The sequence below is a fragment of the Diceros bicornis genome, chromosome 33 (genome assembly GCF_020826845.1).
Source record: "Diceros bicornis minor isolate mBicDic1 chromosome 33, mDicBic1.mat.cur, whole genome shotgun sequence".
Lineage (NCBI taxonomy): Eukaryota > Metazoa > Chordata > Mammalia > Perissodactyla > Rhinocerotidae > Diceros > Diceros bicornis.
Genome location: NC_080772.1, coordinates 13,949,960 through 13,968,594, shown reverse-complemented (window position 1 = coordinate 13,968,594; position 18,635 = coordinate 13,949,960). Strand labels below are relative to the sequence as shown.

The 18,635-nt window shown below is 41.3% G+C and overlaps 1 protein-coding gene across 6 annotated transcripts in view; it reads right to left on the bottom strand.

The window, feature by feature from the left end:
* Window positions 1-1,172: 1,172 nt before the first annotated feature.
* The window catches only part of CHD7 (chromodomain helicase DNA binding protein 7), a 180,752-nt gene continuing 163,289 nt past the window's right edge, over window positions 1,173-18,635 (bottom strand). For 5 of the 6 annotated variants that reach the window (XM_058528758.1, XM_058528759.1, XM_058528756.1 and 2 more), the window contains 15 exons: window positions 18,183-18,272; window positions 17,621-17,724; window positions 16,154-16,283; window positions 15,689-15,761; window positions 15,474-15,531; window positions 14,544-14,772; window positions 14,083-14,291; window positions 13,288-13,959; window positions 12,252-12,412; window positions 9,843-10,070; window positions 9,164-9,607; window positions 5,933-6,154; window positions 4,773-4,913; window positions 4,469-4,573; window positions 1,173-3,145 (listed from right to left, as the gene is read on the bottom strand). In XM_058528758.1, the coding sequence (XP_058384741.1) occupies window positions 2,225-3,145; window positions 4,469-4,573; window positions 4,773-4,913; window positions 5,933-6,154; window positions 9,164-9,607; window positions 9,843-10,070; window positions 12,252-12,412; window positions 13,288-13,959; window positions 14,083-14,291; window positions 14,544-14,772; window positions 15,474-15,531; window positions 15,689-15,761; window positions 16,154-16,283; window positions 17,621-17,724; window positions 18,183-18,272 (3,787 nt within the window). In that variant the 3' untranslated portion in view covers window positions 1,173-2,224. The remainder of the gene's footprint in view (window positions 3,146-4,468; window positions 4,574-4,772; window positions 4,914-5,932; window positions 6,155-9,163; window positions 9,608-9,842; window positions 10,071-12,251; window positions 12,413-13,287; window positions 13,960-14,082; window positions 14,292-14,543; window positions 14,773-15,473; window positions 15,532-15,688; window positions 15,762-16,153; window positions 16,284-17,620; window positions 17,725-18,182; window positions 18,273-18,635) is intronic. The other variant, XM_058528761.1, reaches the window with a different exon arrangement.

Sequence of the window (18,635 nt, the reverse complement as noted above, 5' to 3'; positions counted from 1 at the left end):
CACTTTCTTCTAAGAGAGTCACATTGTATGCTCTATTTACAGAAAGTCAGAGGAAAACTTCCAACACTATAAAGAATTTTAGAAAAAGACCCTTTTATGACTCATTTTATTAAACATATTCTCCCTACCTAAAGTCTTACTTTAAGGCTTAAATTATCTGTTATTTAAATACTTAAATTCCCTATACTTGGCACAGATCTAGTCTTCTTTTCCATGTTCAGAGAATTCCATTTCAGAAGATATTCTCTTAAAGGCACTTTTCCTCCAATGCACACCACCCATTTGTTAACTTTCGAGAGAGAATAGTAACGACGATGGATGAAATCTGCCATAGGTTCTCCAGAGCGGAGGCTTCAAGCTGTTCCTTTTCCAGAATCATAATGGGTCTATTTTCATCTTGGGATATAAATTAACCGAATCTCATTGTCAAAAACGAGTTTAGACAACCTGTCTCGTGACCGCTCGTGAGGGATGGACTGCATGTGTACACTGGGGAGGGCGTGGAGGGACGCAGTGGACACAGAACTCCATCCACGTCTCTTCCTTTCCTTTTCACTGCACGGAAACGTGGCTTTGTGTTTGTCCAGGTGACATAAAGGTGAAAACAGAAGATCTCAAATTTTACTTTAGTTTCAATATCACAGATCATAAAGGGGTGCACAAATCAGTAGCTCTCAAGACTGTGCGCGTGCACGATCGTGTGTGCATGCACGAGTATGTGCACGTGCACATGAGCTTGCTTAAGTGGGTCCCTTTTAATCCCACACGGGTTTTCCACAGTCTCTGGCATCAAGCACTGGTCTGCAGGACACCAGACCGCCTTTGTGTCCCTTGCTGACACTCCGGCATTGTGTTCTTCCACCCATTAACCAAGGATAAATGACCTAGATATCGTGCCTATTAAAGCCTCATTTTTCTTTTGCCCTTTTGTTCTTTAGTGTACCACATTATCAGAGGCTGCACACATTTCTAAGTATTCTCAGTCTCAGATGCCCTTTCGAGGGAGTAATAGGAGGTTTTTGTGCGTGGTTCTGTTGAGATATCTGGAGTGGGATTAAGTGAAGGTAATTTAAGGTTTTTTCCTCCTGTCTAGTCTGAAGACAATCAGTTTAGCGTATGAGTAACAGCTAATCGAGTATAGGAGGATATATCAAGAAACCGTACAAAGGCCAGAACGCTGTATTTGCATCTATTGCGAATACAAAAAATAGAGTGAACGCCAGTTGCCCTACGTACTACATTCTATAATTACATCTCTGCATATCATGGGTCACTTTTATTAAAAGCATCATTACTACAGTTGGCAGCAATTTACATTTTATCTTACATGATAGCAGTTTTCAAAGAAAAAAATAAAAGGACATCACAACAAAGAAAAACAATACATTTACAAAGTCATGTCTGTAAACTTCAAGGCTAGTTTAGAGCTGAGGTAATGCTGTTTTAGCTTTGTGGCTAAAGTAACAAAGTCCTTTAATTTAAAAAAGGTACCTGATTCTCTCTTCTCTCACTCTTTATTTATTCATCTATTTATTTTGTTTATACCAGTGCATTACAAGACCACGAGACAATGGAACTGTAGTTCTGTCTGGCAAGAACCCTCCCAGTAGGTTAAAGGGACCCTTCACATTCAACAGCTGCCTTATTATTGCTGCGCCTCGAGACAGAGACGTTCACACCAACGTGGAGATTGTCAGAGTGTATGGATGTGTGTATATGCGCAAGTGTGGGAACCCCCATACAGTCAAAAAGGGAAACAAATGAGCAAGGATGATATGTACGGTAAATTTCATCTTGACCTTCACAGCAAAAAAATTAAAATTAAAAAATTAAATATATAACTTCATACTTCCTTTGAGCAGCACTTCCTTCCATTAGTGCCCCTCAGTTACAAATTGCTCTTTATTATAATACCAATGGTACCAAAAGGAAAAAAAAAAAAAAAAAAAAAAAGCAGAGCATTATGTAAGTTTCCTTAAAAAGACATGATCACCTCTTGAATTTCATCTCTCCTAGGGATAATAAATAATGCACTGCACAATACTTAATGACCGAGATACCTTTTGACACACCTGTATAACATGACTTGGAATTTTTTTTTTTTTTTGCTACACTATGTTACAGAACAGCTTATAAAACTAGGTATGGACATTAACTGTGAGTGTAAACAGTAGGACTACCACTTGTCAAAAGTTTTAAACACTTGAACTGGAACTGGTACTGGTTATTCATCATTCTCATTGTTTTCTATTTCATCCCCCCCATCAAGTGAGTCTAGCTCTTCACCCTGTGCTATTTCGTCTTCTAAGATGGAGGACTCTGCAGTCTTATCCAGGTTCTCCTCGGCATCACTGCCTTCCAGGTTCTCTTCTTCCTGAAAGGTGCCACCCTCGGCTTTGTCAGGAGCCTTTTCTTCGCCGGAGCCCACGGCATTCTGAAGTCCGGCTAAGGCAGGGAACCCAGGCAGTGTCAACCCTCCCAGTCCTGGAGGTAGAAACATGGACGGGTAGAAGAGGCCTGGAGCCATGGTGGACAGGAGGAAAGGGCTGAAGGCGAGCGGGTTTGAGGGCAAGCCGGCTGGGGCAGTAGCAGCACCAACAGATCCATTCGCAGAGTCAGTAGCCGAAACAGCGTCTGTGCTTTTCTCAGAGTCTTTGTTCTCTTCTTCGTTCTCATTGCCCTTCTCTTCGACTTTTGAAGTGCCGTCTTCCGGTTCTCCTTGACTCGAAGCAGTAGTGGTGTTTCCAGTAGCAGCGGATAGAGGGTTATTCAACAACCCGCCCAGTCCAAACATGTTGGGCAGGCCCGCCATGCCCGGCAGCATCAGGGGCAGCACGGCAGCAGGATTCTTAGCATCGCCTCCAGCAGCGGCAGCTGTTGCCAGTCCTGGAGGGAAGCCCATGAGACCTGCCAGCTGGAGAGACTGCAGATTCTGGAGATTCTGAAGGCTCGTAAGGTCCATTCCAGCAAACAGGCTGTTCACCAACAGAGGGTTGATTCCTGAAGTGGAGGCCACAGCAGCAGCAGCAGCTGCAGCTGCCCTGGCGATTTCGCTTTTGGGCCTTCTTCCTCTTCTGCTCGCTCCTTCTCCCCTCACCACAGGTCCAGTGAGAAGACGGTCAAACATCGACTCGGGAACAAAACCCTGAAGGAAACGGAGGGCAAGCAGTGGCTATAAAAGTTGCTAAAGAAAACTTAATTTCAATGTGGGCTTTTGTGATGATCTGAAAATTGACATTCTCAACGGAAATACATAATTATTTCCATTCTAAAAGCTCAATGATAAAGCTTATGAAAGCAAAAATTCTATATTTTAGCATTACATTAGCTCATTGAATTATGCTGAATTGCAGAAAAATTGTTAAAGGCTATTCTATCAGTGAGGTAAATGTCAGGTTACCTGCATCTATAACTAACTTGAGAAATAGTACATCAGAGGGTGGTTGAAAACATGAAAATTTAATTAATTAAAATTACATTTCAGTATCTATCCTAGAGAAACAAAACTTATGTTCACACCAAAAGCTGTACACGAATGTTTATAGCAGTTCTAGTCATAATTTCCAAAATACGGTAACAGCCCAGAAGGAAACCCCGTGAAAGGAGTTCCACGGGGAAGGAATAACCACACACCAGGGTATAGCTACACAATTGGAGGACTGCTCGGTAATGAAAAGGAACAAGGTTTGGACACATGGAACCACCTGAAGGAATCTCAGTATGATGAGTGAAAGAGGTCATCTCAAAAAAGTTATGTACTTTATACCTCTGATTATCTGACATCCTCAAAAAGACAAAACTCTAGGGATGCACAACAGATCAGTGGTAGCCAGGGGCCGGGGGTGGTAGGGGAGAGAATAATAAAGGGGAATTTGGGGGAGTGATGGAATTGTCTGTATTCTGATTATGGTGGCAGTTCACAAAACTACACGTGTTAAGACTGACAGAACCATACACCCAAAGAAAAATAAGCTATTTCACTGTATAATTTAAACAAACAAAAAAGAATCAACATATCATTAACAAATTAATTTTAAAAAGAAACTAATCACAAAAAAATCTTTTACGCAGAACTGTTGTATATTTTGCTTGTTTATTTTAAAATCAGAAATCACAGTTAATCTTAAAGATCTCAACCACCATAAATCCCATTCCAGAGATGGGCTGTTAACTAGGTTTACCCAGGGCACTCCTCCCACAGCCAGTCCACCTGCAAGACTGTGAATACATACCTCTACACAATCCTTTCAAATAGAGCTGACAAATTAATCCACTTTGGATTAATGATGTATTGATACAAGAAATGATGATGTATTAATGATGTATGAAAATAATGTAGTATGTCAATTCTTTTAAGCTAAGAATAAGTTATAACTGAATAATTAATGACCAACAGAAAATAAAGAAAAATTCAGCAAAACAGTTTTGTATAGATACATTTCTTGAAAGAAATGCAGTTTGTACTTACAGACTGCTTCACTATATCAGTCCAGTCGGGAGCAACTGCAAATTCAGGATTTTCTTCCAGCCACCTGGGTAGATCCTTCATTGGAGGCGCCATAGCTCCACCCATCTGGGGAGAGGCATTTGAAAAGTGATTTAAAAATACACAGATCCTTCCGTCTCTTCCTCCCCCATCTATATATATACACACATATACATATATTCTGGAAGAAACATGATTCTTTTTCCTTATAAAAGACGTCAGGATAAAACACTTCTTTCTGGGCTAAGAAATCACAGAGAGATCAATTCCCTTTCCCAGAGTTTACCTTCTTCCCATTTCGTTTATTGACAACAGGCACCCTTTCTTCTCCGGTCAAAGTGTTTATATCCAATTTATTAGGGTTTCGACATCTGTGTCGTTTCTGTTTCGGTTTCTGAAACGAAGAAAACAACACATCCGCATTCTTCTGCAAAAAAAAAAAAAATATGTATTTAGTACTTACTCTTTCCTATATAAATGACAAAGAGTACAGTCAAGTCATTTTTAATTACTATGGAAGTTTCAAGAATCGTTTTAATTATTAGAAACCATAGTTTATGGTTTTAGTAACCATAGTTACTAAAAGAATATGTAAGCTGAGAATTTGCTTTTCTTTTTGCCTATCAATAACCTGCTTAAAGTCTTTTCTTCAAGTGTTTAACCAAGTCTTGGTATTTTTTAAGGAAATTTTTTCTAGTACCTTTGTTAATTTCTAGTCAGTGACTTGAATGAATACAGAGAAGATGTCACATCTGATGACACAAGACTGTACATAACCAACCCCAGGGATAAAAGGACCTTTGCAGGAGGTGGCATTCTCAGTGGCAGGAACTCAACTCAGGCTGAACTAAACAAAATAAAATGTAAAATTTTACATTTAAGTTTTATATAAGTATAGCAAGTGAAAGATTTGCATTGCCAGCTAGCAAACAGTTTATGTAACAAATCATCTGGAGATACTGTCTAATGTTTAATATAAGGCATAAGTGTAGTTGCTTTCAAAAGAAACTAATAAAGTCTTGGGCTACATTAGTTGCTCAAATCTCTGCAAGTAACAGCTTCCTAGTATTGTGTGCTGGTGAGACCTGGTCTGGAGACCAATTACAGTGCATTCATGAGTATTACCCCAATAATAAGACCACCTAGAAACTATGTCATGTAAAGAATAACTGAAGAAATCATGGCTATTTGGTGGTAGAAGGAAAGGAAATGTGTAATAGGCAAAAAGCCATCTTCAGATAACTACAAGGCTGCCTTTCATGTAGGACAGACCTGATGCTAGTTTCTCGAATGCAGAATATACAATGACAAAAACTGGGAAATGTTGGAGACAAGGAGACATTCAAGCCAAAGGCTGAGGGACCGGGGATTTTCTATGTTGTATGGGAGAATGTAATGGACTATCCTAGCAAGGTTCCTCCCAACTCTAAACTTTGTAATACTTACTGGTACATAACTTGGCATATCAACAGTGTAAGTAGGATGCAGCTTCAGCCACTCAACTAAATCCTTATTTTTAGGAGCATCTTCCCCCACCAGCCTAGTCCCATCTTCGAGATTTATAACAGGGATCCGTGTGTCTGGGTCCAGCTGTCCAGGAGAAGGAATGTTTCTCGTTGGTGGGGTCTCTATATCTTCTTCAAAAGCTTTGGTCACCTCAGCATCTTCCTGCAGAAAGTTGACAAGGGTCTGAATTCTCACATGAAGACAGATTCTGACAATGCCCTATCCCAAGAAAATACTACCCTTGATCAAAAAGGGACAAAAATTATTTGAGACAATGTCAGTTCTGGAATAGCTATCAAATTAGAAGGTGAAACTTTAATATCATTCTTCACACTGTAGAATCAGTTATAGGGCAGTTCCAAAAGCCAGTTTACACGTAGCTTTTTGGCACTCTGTGGACAGCACAATTCTGTTGGTAGTACGATACTCTGCATTAGGTATGTGTGCCACACTGGAAAGACTGCCCATGGCTGAAGTCTAGACTCTACCATTGTCCAGCCACTGGTCCTCAAACTCTGTTATTTCAACCTCCAGACATCTTCTATGTCAGCCATTTGTCCATTCCTACTGCTCCAGCTTTGGTTCAGGTCTTCATCACGGCCCACCCACATCACCACAATATTCCTAAATGCTCTCCCTGATTCTCATTCCTTGCTTCTTTAATCCAACCTCCACACTGCTATACTGAAGTCCGTTTTCTAAAATACACTCTTCCCAGTTCAAAAATTTATGATATCACTCCCCTATTTCAACTATTTCGATAATTGAATTCTCATCACCTTCAGGATAAAATCCAAGTTCTTTAGAATGGCAATCAAAGTCCTCCATGATTTGCATCCTACCTTGTCTCCAAGCTCCTCTCTGCTGAACCTCGCCTTCTCACCAAATTCCCTGGCCAATAACTTTTAGTTTACCAAACGTGATAGGCTCTCTCTGGCCTCAGTCCGTTTGCACATGCTCTCTTCACTCCCTCTTTTCAAATGACCAACTCTTACACAATCTTCAAAACTTAACCAAAGTATTACCATCTCTAGGGAAAATCCTCATCTGTTCTTCCCCATATCCTCCTCCCTCCATTCCCAATCCTCCTTTGGGCTCACAAAGTACCCCAGGCATGCCCCACAACTATGATATATTATTATTTATCTGTCACCCATCTTAAACACTGAGTTCTCTAGTGCAAGCACTTGTCAGGCTTTTATTATTCACATCCTACTGCCTGGCACAGGGGGCAGGGCTGGTGCCCACAATGTTGCTGAATCCATGATGACTGCACCTTCATTCTTCATGGCAACACAAAATGGTCTCTAGTCTGAGTGCTGACATAACACAAGATTTCAGGATTTGTCTTGTTCCACACAAGTAACTCTGCCAACCTTTATACCTCCTCACTACTCAGTTTATTTATAGAGCAATCAGTGTTGTCCTTGTATTTATGTGCATGCACGTAACCCTCCACAACACCAAATGAGGAATCTGCAAATTCCAACATTTCACAGTGTGAAAAAAACCCAAAACAACAACAACAAAAAACTTAAAATACATTCTCCAACATCTATTAGGAGTTCTCTCAGACTTGAGCTGGGCTGCTCAATGTGACTTTAGAGAAAGAAAAATATCAATAAATTCTTGGCGACAGCTTAAAATATGTGAAATGAATACAGTCAGTCATCAGTGTAACACAGGATGTGCACTTGCAATAGGAAAACAGCACCTAGGTCGCACTGATTGCTAATTCCTGACCCTTGGTCCACAGAGAAGCATGTGCTGTGATTCCAATATTAAACACAAACAGCAAATGAAGAGAGATGTGAGCTGCAGAAACTCCCCAATTTGTTGCTGTTTATGGAGAAAGGATTTTCAGTGAACAAAATCTATCAAAGCGTTCAGGTGGTTTCAAGCAGAAAGGCTAATCACTAGTGATACAACTTTGGGGACCACACACCCAGAAATGATATTTTAACTTATGGAACAACCAGTCACAGTGGATCCACCGCAAAGTATGTTTTTACAAGATCCTAAAAGTAATCATATGCTCAACAAAACTGACCATTATTACAACTGATGTACATTGACGGTGAATGCTGAAAAATAACTTTTAGCCACCTGGATGCTTCCATTTTAATCAGATCCCACCAGCTGACAAATTTCATCGAATGCTATTTGGTCATTTCTAGACTTTAACCCAACTACACCCTTTCCTACTCTTTGAAAGTTATTAAGCTTCCTCTAGGTTCAAGAAATAGAAAATGAGCAAATAATAACAGAGATGGAATAAGGAAAAACACATTGAAATAAATGCCTCCCCTTAGTTTCAAATTTCAGAGCTTCCCAAACTGTGTCCCGCTGCCCAGGGGAAGGGCCCAGAGTTCCTGGAGCAGTGGCTCCTCGCGCACAGACAATGAGCCCCAGCACCACCACGCTGATTCGGGTTTCAAACTGATAGGCTAAAATATCCAGTACTAATTAGCCCTTTGAAAAAGATTGCATGTCATCAGGTTCTGTGGGGAAAACGCTCGTCATCAGTGAGGTGGCACATTTTTAGGTGGTGTGGTTCAAGCAGATTAGTGAAGAGAGTTATTTTGATTACCTGCTCTCATTGCCTTTCAATTGAAAAAGAGAACGTCAAAATCCACTGGTACATACACTGCATTCAAACCTGAACTAGCAAAGATCTTTACTCGGTTGAGATTTTTAAAATATCTAGTTATGGAGGAGAATTTGCAATCGCTAGCTCTGTATACGAACACAAATCTTAAGCCTGAAACTAAACATTTATACTCGTCTAATAAATGCCAGGCCCAAAACATATCAATATTTTTAAGAGCAGAAGCTTTTTCCACCTCAAGAATTCAGAGATAACAACTATAGGCTCAGAAGAACACATTTCTGTTTTGGGCTAGTCTTCCGAGAACATCAATACATCAGGATCTTGGGAAGAATAAATCCTCAAGCTACATCTGGTTCAGGCTGAGTGATCTGGATCAACGTTCAACACAATTTTCCAGCTCAGAACCGTGACTCTGCTCATTGTAATTCTATTTTTTTTAGTGGAAGAAGCCAGCTTTAATATTACGTCACTGAGAGGAACACAGACCTGCACCGTCAGCAGAGCAGGGACCCTGGCTGTCAGTGTGGGCAGACACAAGGGAAGTGAGCTCCTGAACTTACTGCACTCAATGACGTCCGTTTGTGGCTCATGAAAAGCAGATCAAGGCCCTCCACGTTTTTCCTCCGTCCCCGCCTCCTCTTCATGGGAGGCTCTCCGTCCACTAGGGAGCCATTAAGCAGATGCCTCGTGGGTGTGCGTGACAGACCTGCCTGGAGCAGTTCCATTTGAGTCTTAAAGGCATCAGACACTGGTGTCGAGACATTAGGCAAGATAAACTTTGAAGTAAGAGATGAAAAATTTGAGGTAGAGCTTGTTGCCTCTCTTGAGGCCTTTGATAAATCTACAACTTTTTCTTGTCCGTTTTCTGAGACCACCTGAGACTCCCGCAGCTGGGCAACCATCTCCATGAGGTTTCGCCGCTTGGCAGCTCTTTCGGCCTCAATTTCAATTTTTCTCCTCCTCCTCCTCCGCTGGCGAGGGACAGAGAGGTTGAGGGCGTCTTCCTATTGAAAATTTCCAACAAAATAATGAGCCAAAACTGTATCTGCTATACGGGCTGGCTTTCAGAAATGAAGAACTACAAGCTTAAGGCATTAAACAGTCGTGATGGTTGAAAGGAGCTGAGGAAACAGCAGCCATCTTCCTTCTAAGTAGAACCAGTGAAACACAAGCTTCCTAACTACAGCAAGATTTAGGGAGCTTACCTTTGAACCGCAAAAGCCAACTGCTCTAACTTACCTTTGACAACTGAGGAGAAGTCGTGAGGTCCTCACTCCCACTAATGCTAGCCTGGCCGACCATGGAGAGCTCGGCAAAGCTCCTCTTCTGCAGGGGACTGTCCACGGTGGGTGGCGTGTAGCCAGGGATGAGGCCCTGGAAATCAAACATCTGGCGCCTATTTACTGGCCATTTGCCTTTCAACACTGCTTCACAGATGTTGTCTAATCGGTTTATCATTACTCGATCCTGGAGGGAGAAGAAAAGTCACACGAAACCGTAACACAGATCTGGTGAAAAGTATAGATAAATATTTCCATCAAGATGCTAAAGAGTATAAAAGGTTTAAAAGTCAATCAGTGGGCCAAAAGTAAAAAAAAACAAAAAACAAATAAGCAAGTAAATAAACAAAATCCACCAAAACTGCTTTGCTCTGGTGTAAGGTCCTAAGGTGCCCCCAATACAGAAAACTTAATATTTTTCAATTACGAAGACTGAATCACATAAATTAGAAAACATTATATAACCACCACCTCTACAATGTCCTCATATTTTAAAAGTAACTTTTATTTAAGCTCAAGAATTATTGGTGAACGTCAGCAGGTAACAATGGAACCCTGCATTTAGCTTCTCAACGAGCTAAATGCATCCACGGGCTGGACTGCAGTCTGTCCCAGGCAGTGGGACATCATTAGCGTCACTATTAATAAAGTTCAGCATTACGAAATGGGGACCAACCTAGGAACACCTAATGAATGTCAATTTGCATTCCCCACCTATTATCACTTCAAATTTCATTGAAGCGTGTACATTAAAAATTTCTAATTACAGCTCTTAGACCCAGTTTCCATAGATTAAAAGTGCCTGCCACTATAGACCTTTTGACTGATCTGGGAAACTCCCTTCTATACTCAATAAGGGAGATTAGCATAACGAGGGAACAAAGTGGGTATATAAAAAAAATGTCTTTGATAGTACACTCTTCAGTTAAAAATTTCACATTGTTTCTTACACAACTAACACTATGGAAGACGAGCCTGAGGATGAGTTGACTGAAGCCATTTTTGTGTTGTTTGTTTTGAACCAGACAGCCCCGTTATGGTGATTAGCATGATTATTTCCTCACCCTGAAAACCAGACCCAAATTACACAGGGATGTTATTATAAAATTATGCTAGTTAGCCAAAAAAGTAATTTCCATGTTGTTTTTGGTTACAGATAACTATATTTAGATTTCATAATGTATTGGAGCAAATGGGTCAACAGACCATCCTCTCCTGAGTTAAAAGTATTACAGGTTTCCAAATACATGAAGTTGTCTTAAATTTGAAAGTTCTGCTTTGGATTAAAAAAATAAATAAAACACACAGTTTTAAAAGTCCACACATTTTCCCCTTGTGCATTGTTGGTGGGACTGTCAAATGGTGCAATTGCTATGGAAAACAGTATGGAGGTTCCTCAAAAAATTAAAAATAGAACTATCACATGATCCAGCAATCCACCCATTTCTGGGTATATATCCAAAAGACTGAAAGCAGGATCTCAAAGAGATATTAGTACATTTATGTTCATAGTTGCACTATAATAAGCCAAGAGGTGGAAAGAACACAAATGTCCCAATGATGGATGAATGGATAAAGAAAATGTATACATACATACACACATGTATAAATACACACAATGGAATATTATTCAGACTTAAAAAGGAAGGAAATTCTGTCACGTGCCTCCACATGGATAAAGCTGGAGGACATTATGCTAAGTGAAATAAGCCAGTCACAAAAGCACTAATATGATATGATTCCACTTATGTGAGATATCTAAAGTAGTCAAATTCACAGAAACAGGAAGTAGAATAGTGGTTGCCAGGAGCTGGGGGGAGGGGAAAAGGGGAGTTGTTTAATGACTATAGAGTTTCAGTCACGCCAGATGGAAAAGTTCTGGAGATCTGTTTCACAACAATGTGAATATACTTAACACTACTGAACTATTTATACACTTAAAAATGGTTAAGATTGTAAAATATATGTTACGTGTTTTTTACCACAATAAAAAAATGTTTTTAAAAAGATCCACACGTTTTATTTTGCCAAAGAGTGAGTCTGTTGAAACAATAATCCAGAGACTATACTGGACAATATGACTACTAATCTATAAAACCTCAAGGAGCTAAAGACCCACATGCACAGCTCTATTTCTTATTAGCGTTCCTTCAAGTTACCTTTCCTATCTTATTGCACAAGTATTCTACAGAATTTTTCCTTTGGGCTTCTCCAGATCATTCTTTAAAAACATGAGAAAAATCTACAGTCTTCATACACTGTGTTAAAGTTTACCTTAAACTTATTTGAAAAATCAAGCTAGAATGCTTTCCTCCATCCAACTCTTTTTGGGTCAACAAAACAAAACAAAATAAGAAAACCCACCAACCTTAGGCCAAAATGAGAAGGTAAATGTTCTTTCATGAAGGAGCTGAGCTACTGAAGGATCTCCATCCTCCATGTAGAATCCATCTCGGGTTTCATCCCTAGCAGTGCTCATAGACGCATTGCTTTCTTCGTCAAAATTCTTCCCTCTAGAGACAGCTCCTGCTGAGAAACAAGTTAATGTGGATTACTCAGAACCAGAATGCCACTGAAAAAGAAGCTCAGAAAGGACTGAGTTGAATGTCCGAATACGAATCAGCTCCATTTTACTGAGTGCCTACCAAACGGCTAGAATGGCATTAGGCATTTTACAAATCTTGTTGTTTAAAGCTTGCAATGGCCCTTTCACGTAGATGGTGTTTTCCTGATTTTATAGATGAAGAAGCAGAGGCTTACGGAGGTCACATCACTAGTCATCGTGCAAGTAAACCTCAGAGGAGGCTGAACGACAACCAAATCTCTGACCCCAAAGAGCCTATGTCCCTCCACACAGATGGCTAACATGTCGGCTACAGTTCAAAGCTGCAACTCCAGCAGACTAGTACAAGATGGTGCCCTATTTTTATTCTGTGCCAGGTTCAGCTACCTAACTGTGACGTAGACAGAAAACTGGCTGTTTTTAGATTCTATTCTTGCCCTTTACTTCTGAATTCAAACTAAATAACCTAGGCATCATGTTTTAAAATAATTACCAATATTTACTCAGTGAATGTCTCTTCTCCCTCACATTTAATTGTCTAAATTAAAATCACTTGGAATTCTTAATATACCGCTACTATAAAGTTAACCCCTATCCTTAACATAGAAATCGTTACGTGTCTGTAAAACTCTCCTGTGAGTTTAAGTTGTTCAAAATATCATGTTTACATGCCACAAAGAGCAAAACACACATCTAAGCTAACCTGAACTTACCCCTTCACAGAAGAAAATATACCCTAATTACCCTTAAAAAAAAAGAGCCCCGTCACATGACATGAGAACACTGCACGTCACCACTGCCCTGTGGAATCAGGAGAGAGGCCTGGAGGGTCAGGCATTACCTTCAGGTTGGGAAGACTCTTCCGACTTATCATCATCCTCCAGCTTTTCCTCCTCATCCTCTTCAGAACCTTTTTCTGAAATAGACTTAGGCCCTGGATCTGCAGCGGCCTCCACACCTTTCAGGTCATTTCTTACAGAGCTGGCCTCAGCCTCACATTCCTGCTTACTGTCCTTTTCCCCACCGTCCGTTTCTTCCTCCTCTTCTTTCCCCACAGGTTTCTCTCGGGCAGCTGCGTTTTCCGACTCCTCCACTTTGCCTTCTGTTTGTCCCACCACCTTTTCATCCTGAACGTGAGCGGATGACACGACTGCAGGAATCTGGCCAAACCCAACTGCCAGTGGGTTCAAGGAAGATATATTACCGGCCCCTCTGTTCTGAGCAAAGTTTTTGTGTGCATCCAAGAAGGATAACTCGGGGTCGTTGAGGATGTGATAATCCGTCCGACTGACCCCGTGTTTAGCAGCACCAACCAGCAAGTCTCGATCATGCCTTCCACATTCCCACCACTCGGGCAAATCCAGACTCGGCTGGCAGAGCTTCAGCCTCTCTCCCAGCTGAGGGTGATGAAGAACCTGTTCTCGTATTTTCCGCAGCAGTTCGATGCGGTAGAGAGTTCTAGAGGCACGCTCTTCTGTGATTGGCTCGATCATGGAGGAGAGGTCAGGGGGTTCTATAACATGAAAACAATTGTATTTACTTGGGAAAAAACCAACTATGCTTTAAACTGTTCAGTCACTTATTCTTCACTCAGTTGGCCTTTTAGTACAGACCTTTTGTTACTGAATGAACCTACCGTCATCTGGCTTAGTGGGCATTCGACACACGCGCCTACACATGGCCACAAAACAGCTGAAGTACTTCTCCAAACTCTCATCAGACTTCTTGTCAAGTCTGGCAAAGGCTCGAAACTGGTTCCAGTCAAACTGCTGTTTCATAGGGTCAAAAATAACTCCAAAAGTGGATACCACACGGTAAAAATCAGCCTCCTCTCTTCTCGTCCACCTAATTAGAAAGAAGACATTAGCTTGAATTGTACTTGAGTAAAAAGGCTTACAGTTTATTATTGCTTTTCCTCTTTTACCCTAAACCTAATGCATGGTACTTATTTTGGGGATGAGGGGACAGACTGCTTTGATGCAGTGAGGCTTTCTTTGGTGGTCCTCATCTCGGATGTGATTCCTGCCTCGAGGGCCTAGAAGAGCAGAGAAGAGAGGAGTGTGGGAGGAGTTGAGTAAAAACCCTGAGGAAACTCACTTTTGCCGTTTCTCAGATATGATAGCTTCCCTTTCCGCTTCTAGTGCTCTTACTTCCTCCCGAGGCCGCCGTCTCCGCCGGTCAGTCTTCGTTAGGGCCTCTTGCCTCATTTGTTGCCTTTTATAGCTGCGCTGATAGGCAGTAATGAGCCGGCGCAGACGGGTAGTCAGGGTTGAGGTGTTAGGCCAGTACAGCTGGCCTAACTCAGCATTACTCTCACTGTGCTTGCCTGGGGAAGTGGAAAGAATATTTCTGAAATGTGTAGCTGCAATCTTGCAATACACAGGATTTTCCATCAAAACAGGATGACTCATTAACATTCAAATGACAGTGTGGGAAAAGGCACTGTGGGCCCTCATTTTTAAAATATAAATAAGGAATAATATTAGTAGGGAACTTATACACTATTTCTTTTTTAGCTCCTTAGAGGAAAAAAAAAATTTATTTATTAAATTTACATAAAGAAATATACGTTACTCCATGAACTACATTATAAGGGTGCTCTCCTGTAATGTATTAGATTAACAATCTTGAACATAAAAAATAATCACATAATTGTTAGCTAACGATTCTACATTAGGCAAAAGGTCAGTATTCTCTATAAACTGGCAATATTTCAGATACTTAGCAAATGCCCTACTCCCAAGAGATATATTTCTAAAGATGCCTAAAAGTTTTCACTAACTGGTGTAAAACATAAGTATATAAATGTTGATAATCAAAAAAATTGTTATTTTATCAAAGAAATTCAACGTAATGAAAAACCAACAATAAACAAGAATTTAAATTATTCACAAAAGAGCTGAGTCAGTGTAGATGAAATAACATTTTAAGATAGCACCAGTATCAAGGAGCAGAAGCCCCTGACACATGAATAATGCCTGCAGAGCACACACTTGCTCTGCTCCATGGGCTTTTCCGGACCCGTACCTGTGGCGCGTATTTCCATGGATTCTTCCTTATCTTCTGGAGGAGAATTGGCAAATTCCTTGAAAACAAAGGGAGAAACAGAATTATTTTAATTTGCAGTTTCATTTTGCTTTATCTTTTAAAGAAAAGGCCATTATCTATAAAGTTTAACAAGTCTTATACGGGCATATAATATTTTACTGGTGCTATAAAAGTCAATATACTCAAGTTCTTACATCTATTTCATCCTTGAATGGCGTTCTGGTTGGTTTATATTCTGGGTCTTCATCTTCTCTATCAAATTCTCCCCTATATAAAATTTTTAAAAATGTTTAAATCATACTGATCCGTAAGAGAGCAAAGGGGGCTTGGGAGAGAGCAACAATCTGCCTAACGCTACTTTTAATTCTGGGTGTGACATCAAAAGCAACTCTATCAGTGTTTAAAATGTACAGCTGTGGGAGGAGGAGGGTATTGGGGTGGAGAGACTGTCATCATGTGGAAAAGACAAGTTTCAGATTATTTAAATAATACATTGTGTTTAAATAGTTATTATGATACATAAACAAACTATACTGGTAAACATCACTTAAGTTTCAACAAGACGCAATGTAGTGCACAGTGCAGGGTAAGAACTGAACCCTGCCAATAGATGCGATACTGACATAAAGTTTATTAAAATTTTAAAATGTCCTTCTTACCCATCACCGCCATCTGCTAGCATGTCTGTTCCTCTCTGCTCAGCAGCTATGGCCTTGGCATCAGGCATACCGACTCGTTCCAGGAAGCACAGTGCGGGGTCAGCTCGCATGGAATTGTACTTCTCATAGCCTGCGCCGTCCCCACCAGCCCAAGGTGGACACACAGAGAAACAATGACAGCCCTGTCACTGACAAAATCGCAGCACTGCCACACCACACGAACTTGGCTTCTCAGTGGAGATGATCATTTATGGGGCATGCACACAAACCTCGTTTCAGTAGAGCATTCTACAGAACACTCACTCCAGGGCAGATTTGGGGGCCAAGTTACATTTCAGGGATGTTATCTGAATGGTCACAAACGCTAACAGAACAACAGGTTCAGAGTAACTGCAAGATGCCTAAGAAGATTTTCGACCCTTTTTCCCCAAGATCTAATTTTGCTTGACATTTAAAAGGCTTCGTAGTGTTCCTTTCTGACCTCTGCGGTGGTACTCCGAGCCCACCCCATCCTCCTTGTGAACAGCCTCCGTCCTGCAGGAACTTGCACCGCTGGCTGAAAAGTCCCTGTCTACAAGGCCAGCGCACCTGTCTTATTAGGTTTAGGATGATGCGTGTCAGTAAGACGACACTGTTCCCTCTATGGTTTTCAAACTGCAATTTGCTTTTTGACTGCCCAAGTTGACTAGATGGGAAATGGCAGATCCCAACAGTGCACTGCGGGAAGATGATTTTTAGGCTGCGCTCACCAAACACGGCTGCAGTACACAGATAGAACAGCACAATTCAATTAGGATGTGTACCACAACACCCCGCTCCTAACTGCTGCAGACCCACAAGCCAAGCTGCAATCACGAAAGGTTTTATAAGCCATCATTCTCCCTTTAGTCAGGCGGGGCTGCTGAGCATACCTCCGCGACCTCCAGGGAATTGGGATTATAATCAGGAGTCGCTCACTGTATATATCATGCCAGTTCTGCAACCCCAGCCTTTCAAAGTTAACAAGGCTGCATCCCACTCAGGGGAGCCACGAGTTCTCGGCACTGACATTTGTGAAATATTGCTTGGAACAAAGCCCAGGAGGCACTTGTACAGATTAATAGCAGAGGTTAAGCCCACCGTCCACTCTGACACGGGCTGGCAGAGCTAGCAAGGGGAGCCGTGCTGGAAGCAAAGTTTAGGGAGACCTATAGGACAACTGGGCTATTATTAAAACAAATACGGTCTTGGTTTTATTTACAGCCAAGAAAGAAATGTTTTCTTCTCAAATACTCGACAAACATTCAAAAACAGCATCTGATATTTACAGTTCATATTAGATTTTTAGTACAGGAAAATGGTAGGCGCCAAGAGCCCTTTGGAACTATCCTCATTAATATTATGACTTTGGAAAAGAGATATGCAAAGAGCTGTAAATAAAGACAAAGCCACACAGTCAAGATGTGGTCAAACAGAAATGTCACTTACCATGTTTGAACACTCCAATTAGGAGGGACTTGTCTGCTTCCTTATCCCACCAGTCGGCAGGGACTTCAGCATGGAAAGGTTCAGGTATCCACACGTCGGCTTCACTATAAAGACAAGTGTTTATGGAACAGTTAAAACAAACACTAGTATTAAAAAAGAATTCCAAGTAACGAACATGACCCACGTGCTCACGTGCCCCCTTCCCCCGATAAGCACCTGAGCATCGTGGAGGAATGAGCAAAGGTTAAAAGAAAGGGCATAAGTCAGTCACTTTCCACCGTGATCGGAAATGAATTTATCACACAGTGTCCCATTTTAAAGGTCATCTCACAACACCAGCAATTTAGTTCACACCTTCTTATCTGTACACACGTACATACAAATAGGCTTTTCCCAATCCTCATCACATCCCCAAGCTCACAGGACAAATAATGTATTCAAGATGCAAAAAAGGAGATGCGCTACTAATGGTTTATGAAGGTTTTGAAACACAATCCGTGATGTTTTCCAACTACCCGGCTTATTGCAGGGAGGCACAGAACAAATGTGCACTTGCACTAACCTTGAGTCAGCACCCTCTAAGATCTTATCTGCCTGGTCTCCTATCACTTCTTGTCTTAGGTAGTACAGCATGCGGACACGCAGCAGGACCCTGGAGAGGAAGACAGAGGGGGGAAAAAGTTCTTAACTTCAGGACTGTTTGCCAACAGTGGCTTTTGGCAGCTGCTGCTGTTCATCCATCATCCTGCCAAGGCTGATTAGCCATGCTGTATGGTAGGCTTGAAGCGTGACAGATGGTGGCACATAATCACCTCTGTGTGGTGCTTTCTGCTGGCTTCCAACAGGCCTGCCTGGCAACCGCTCGCACTGCACAGAGAGGGACCGCGCTCAGCCCGGCCCAGGCGCACTTCATTTAGTTCTACCTAGTGCAGCTTGTGAAGTTTAGACACGTACCCTACCATTGCCTCTGAAGTACTGAAGCAAGTTTGTAAACAACTGAGCAGATGGCTTTCAG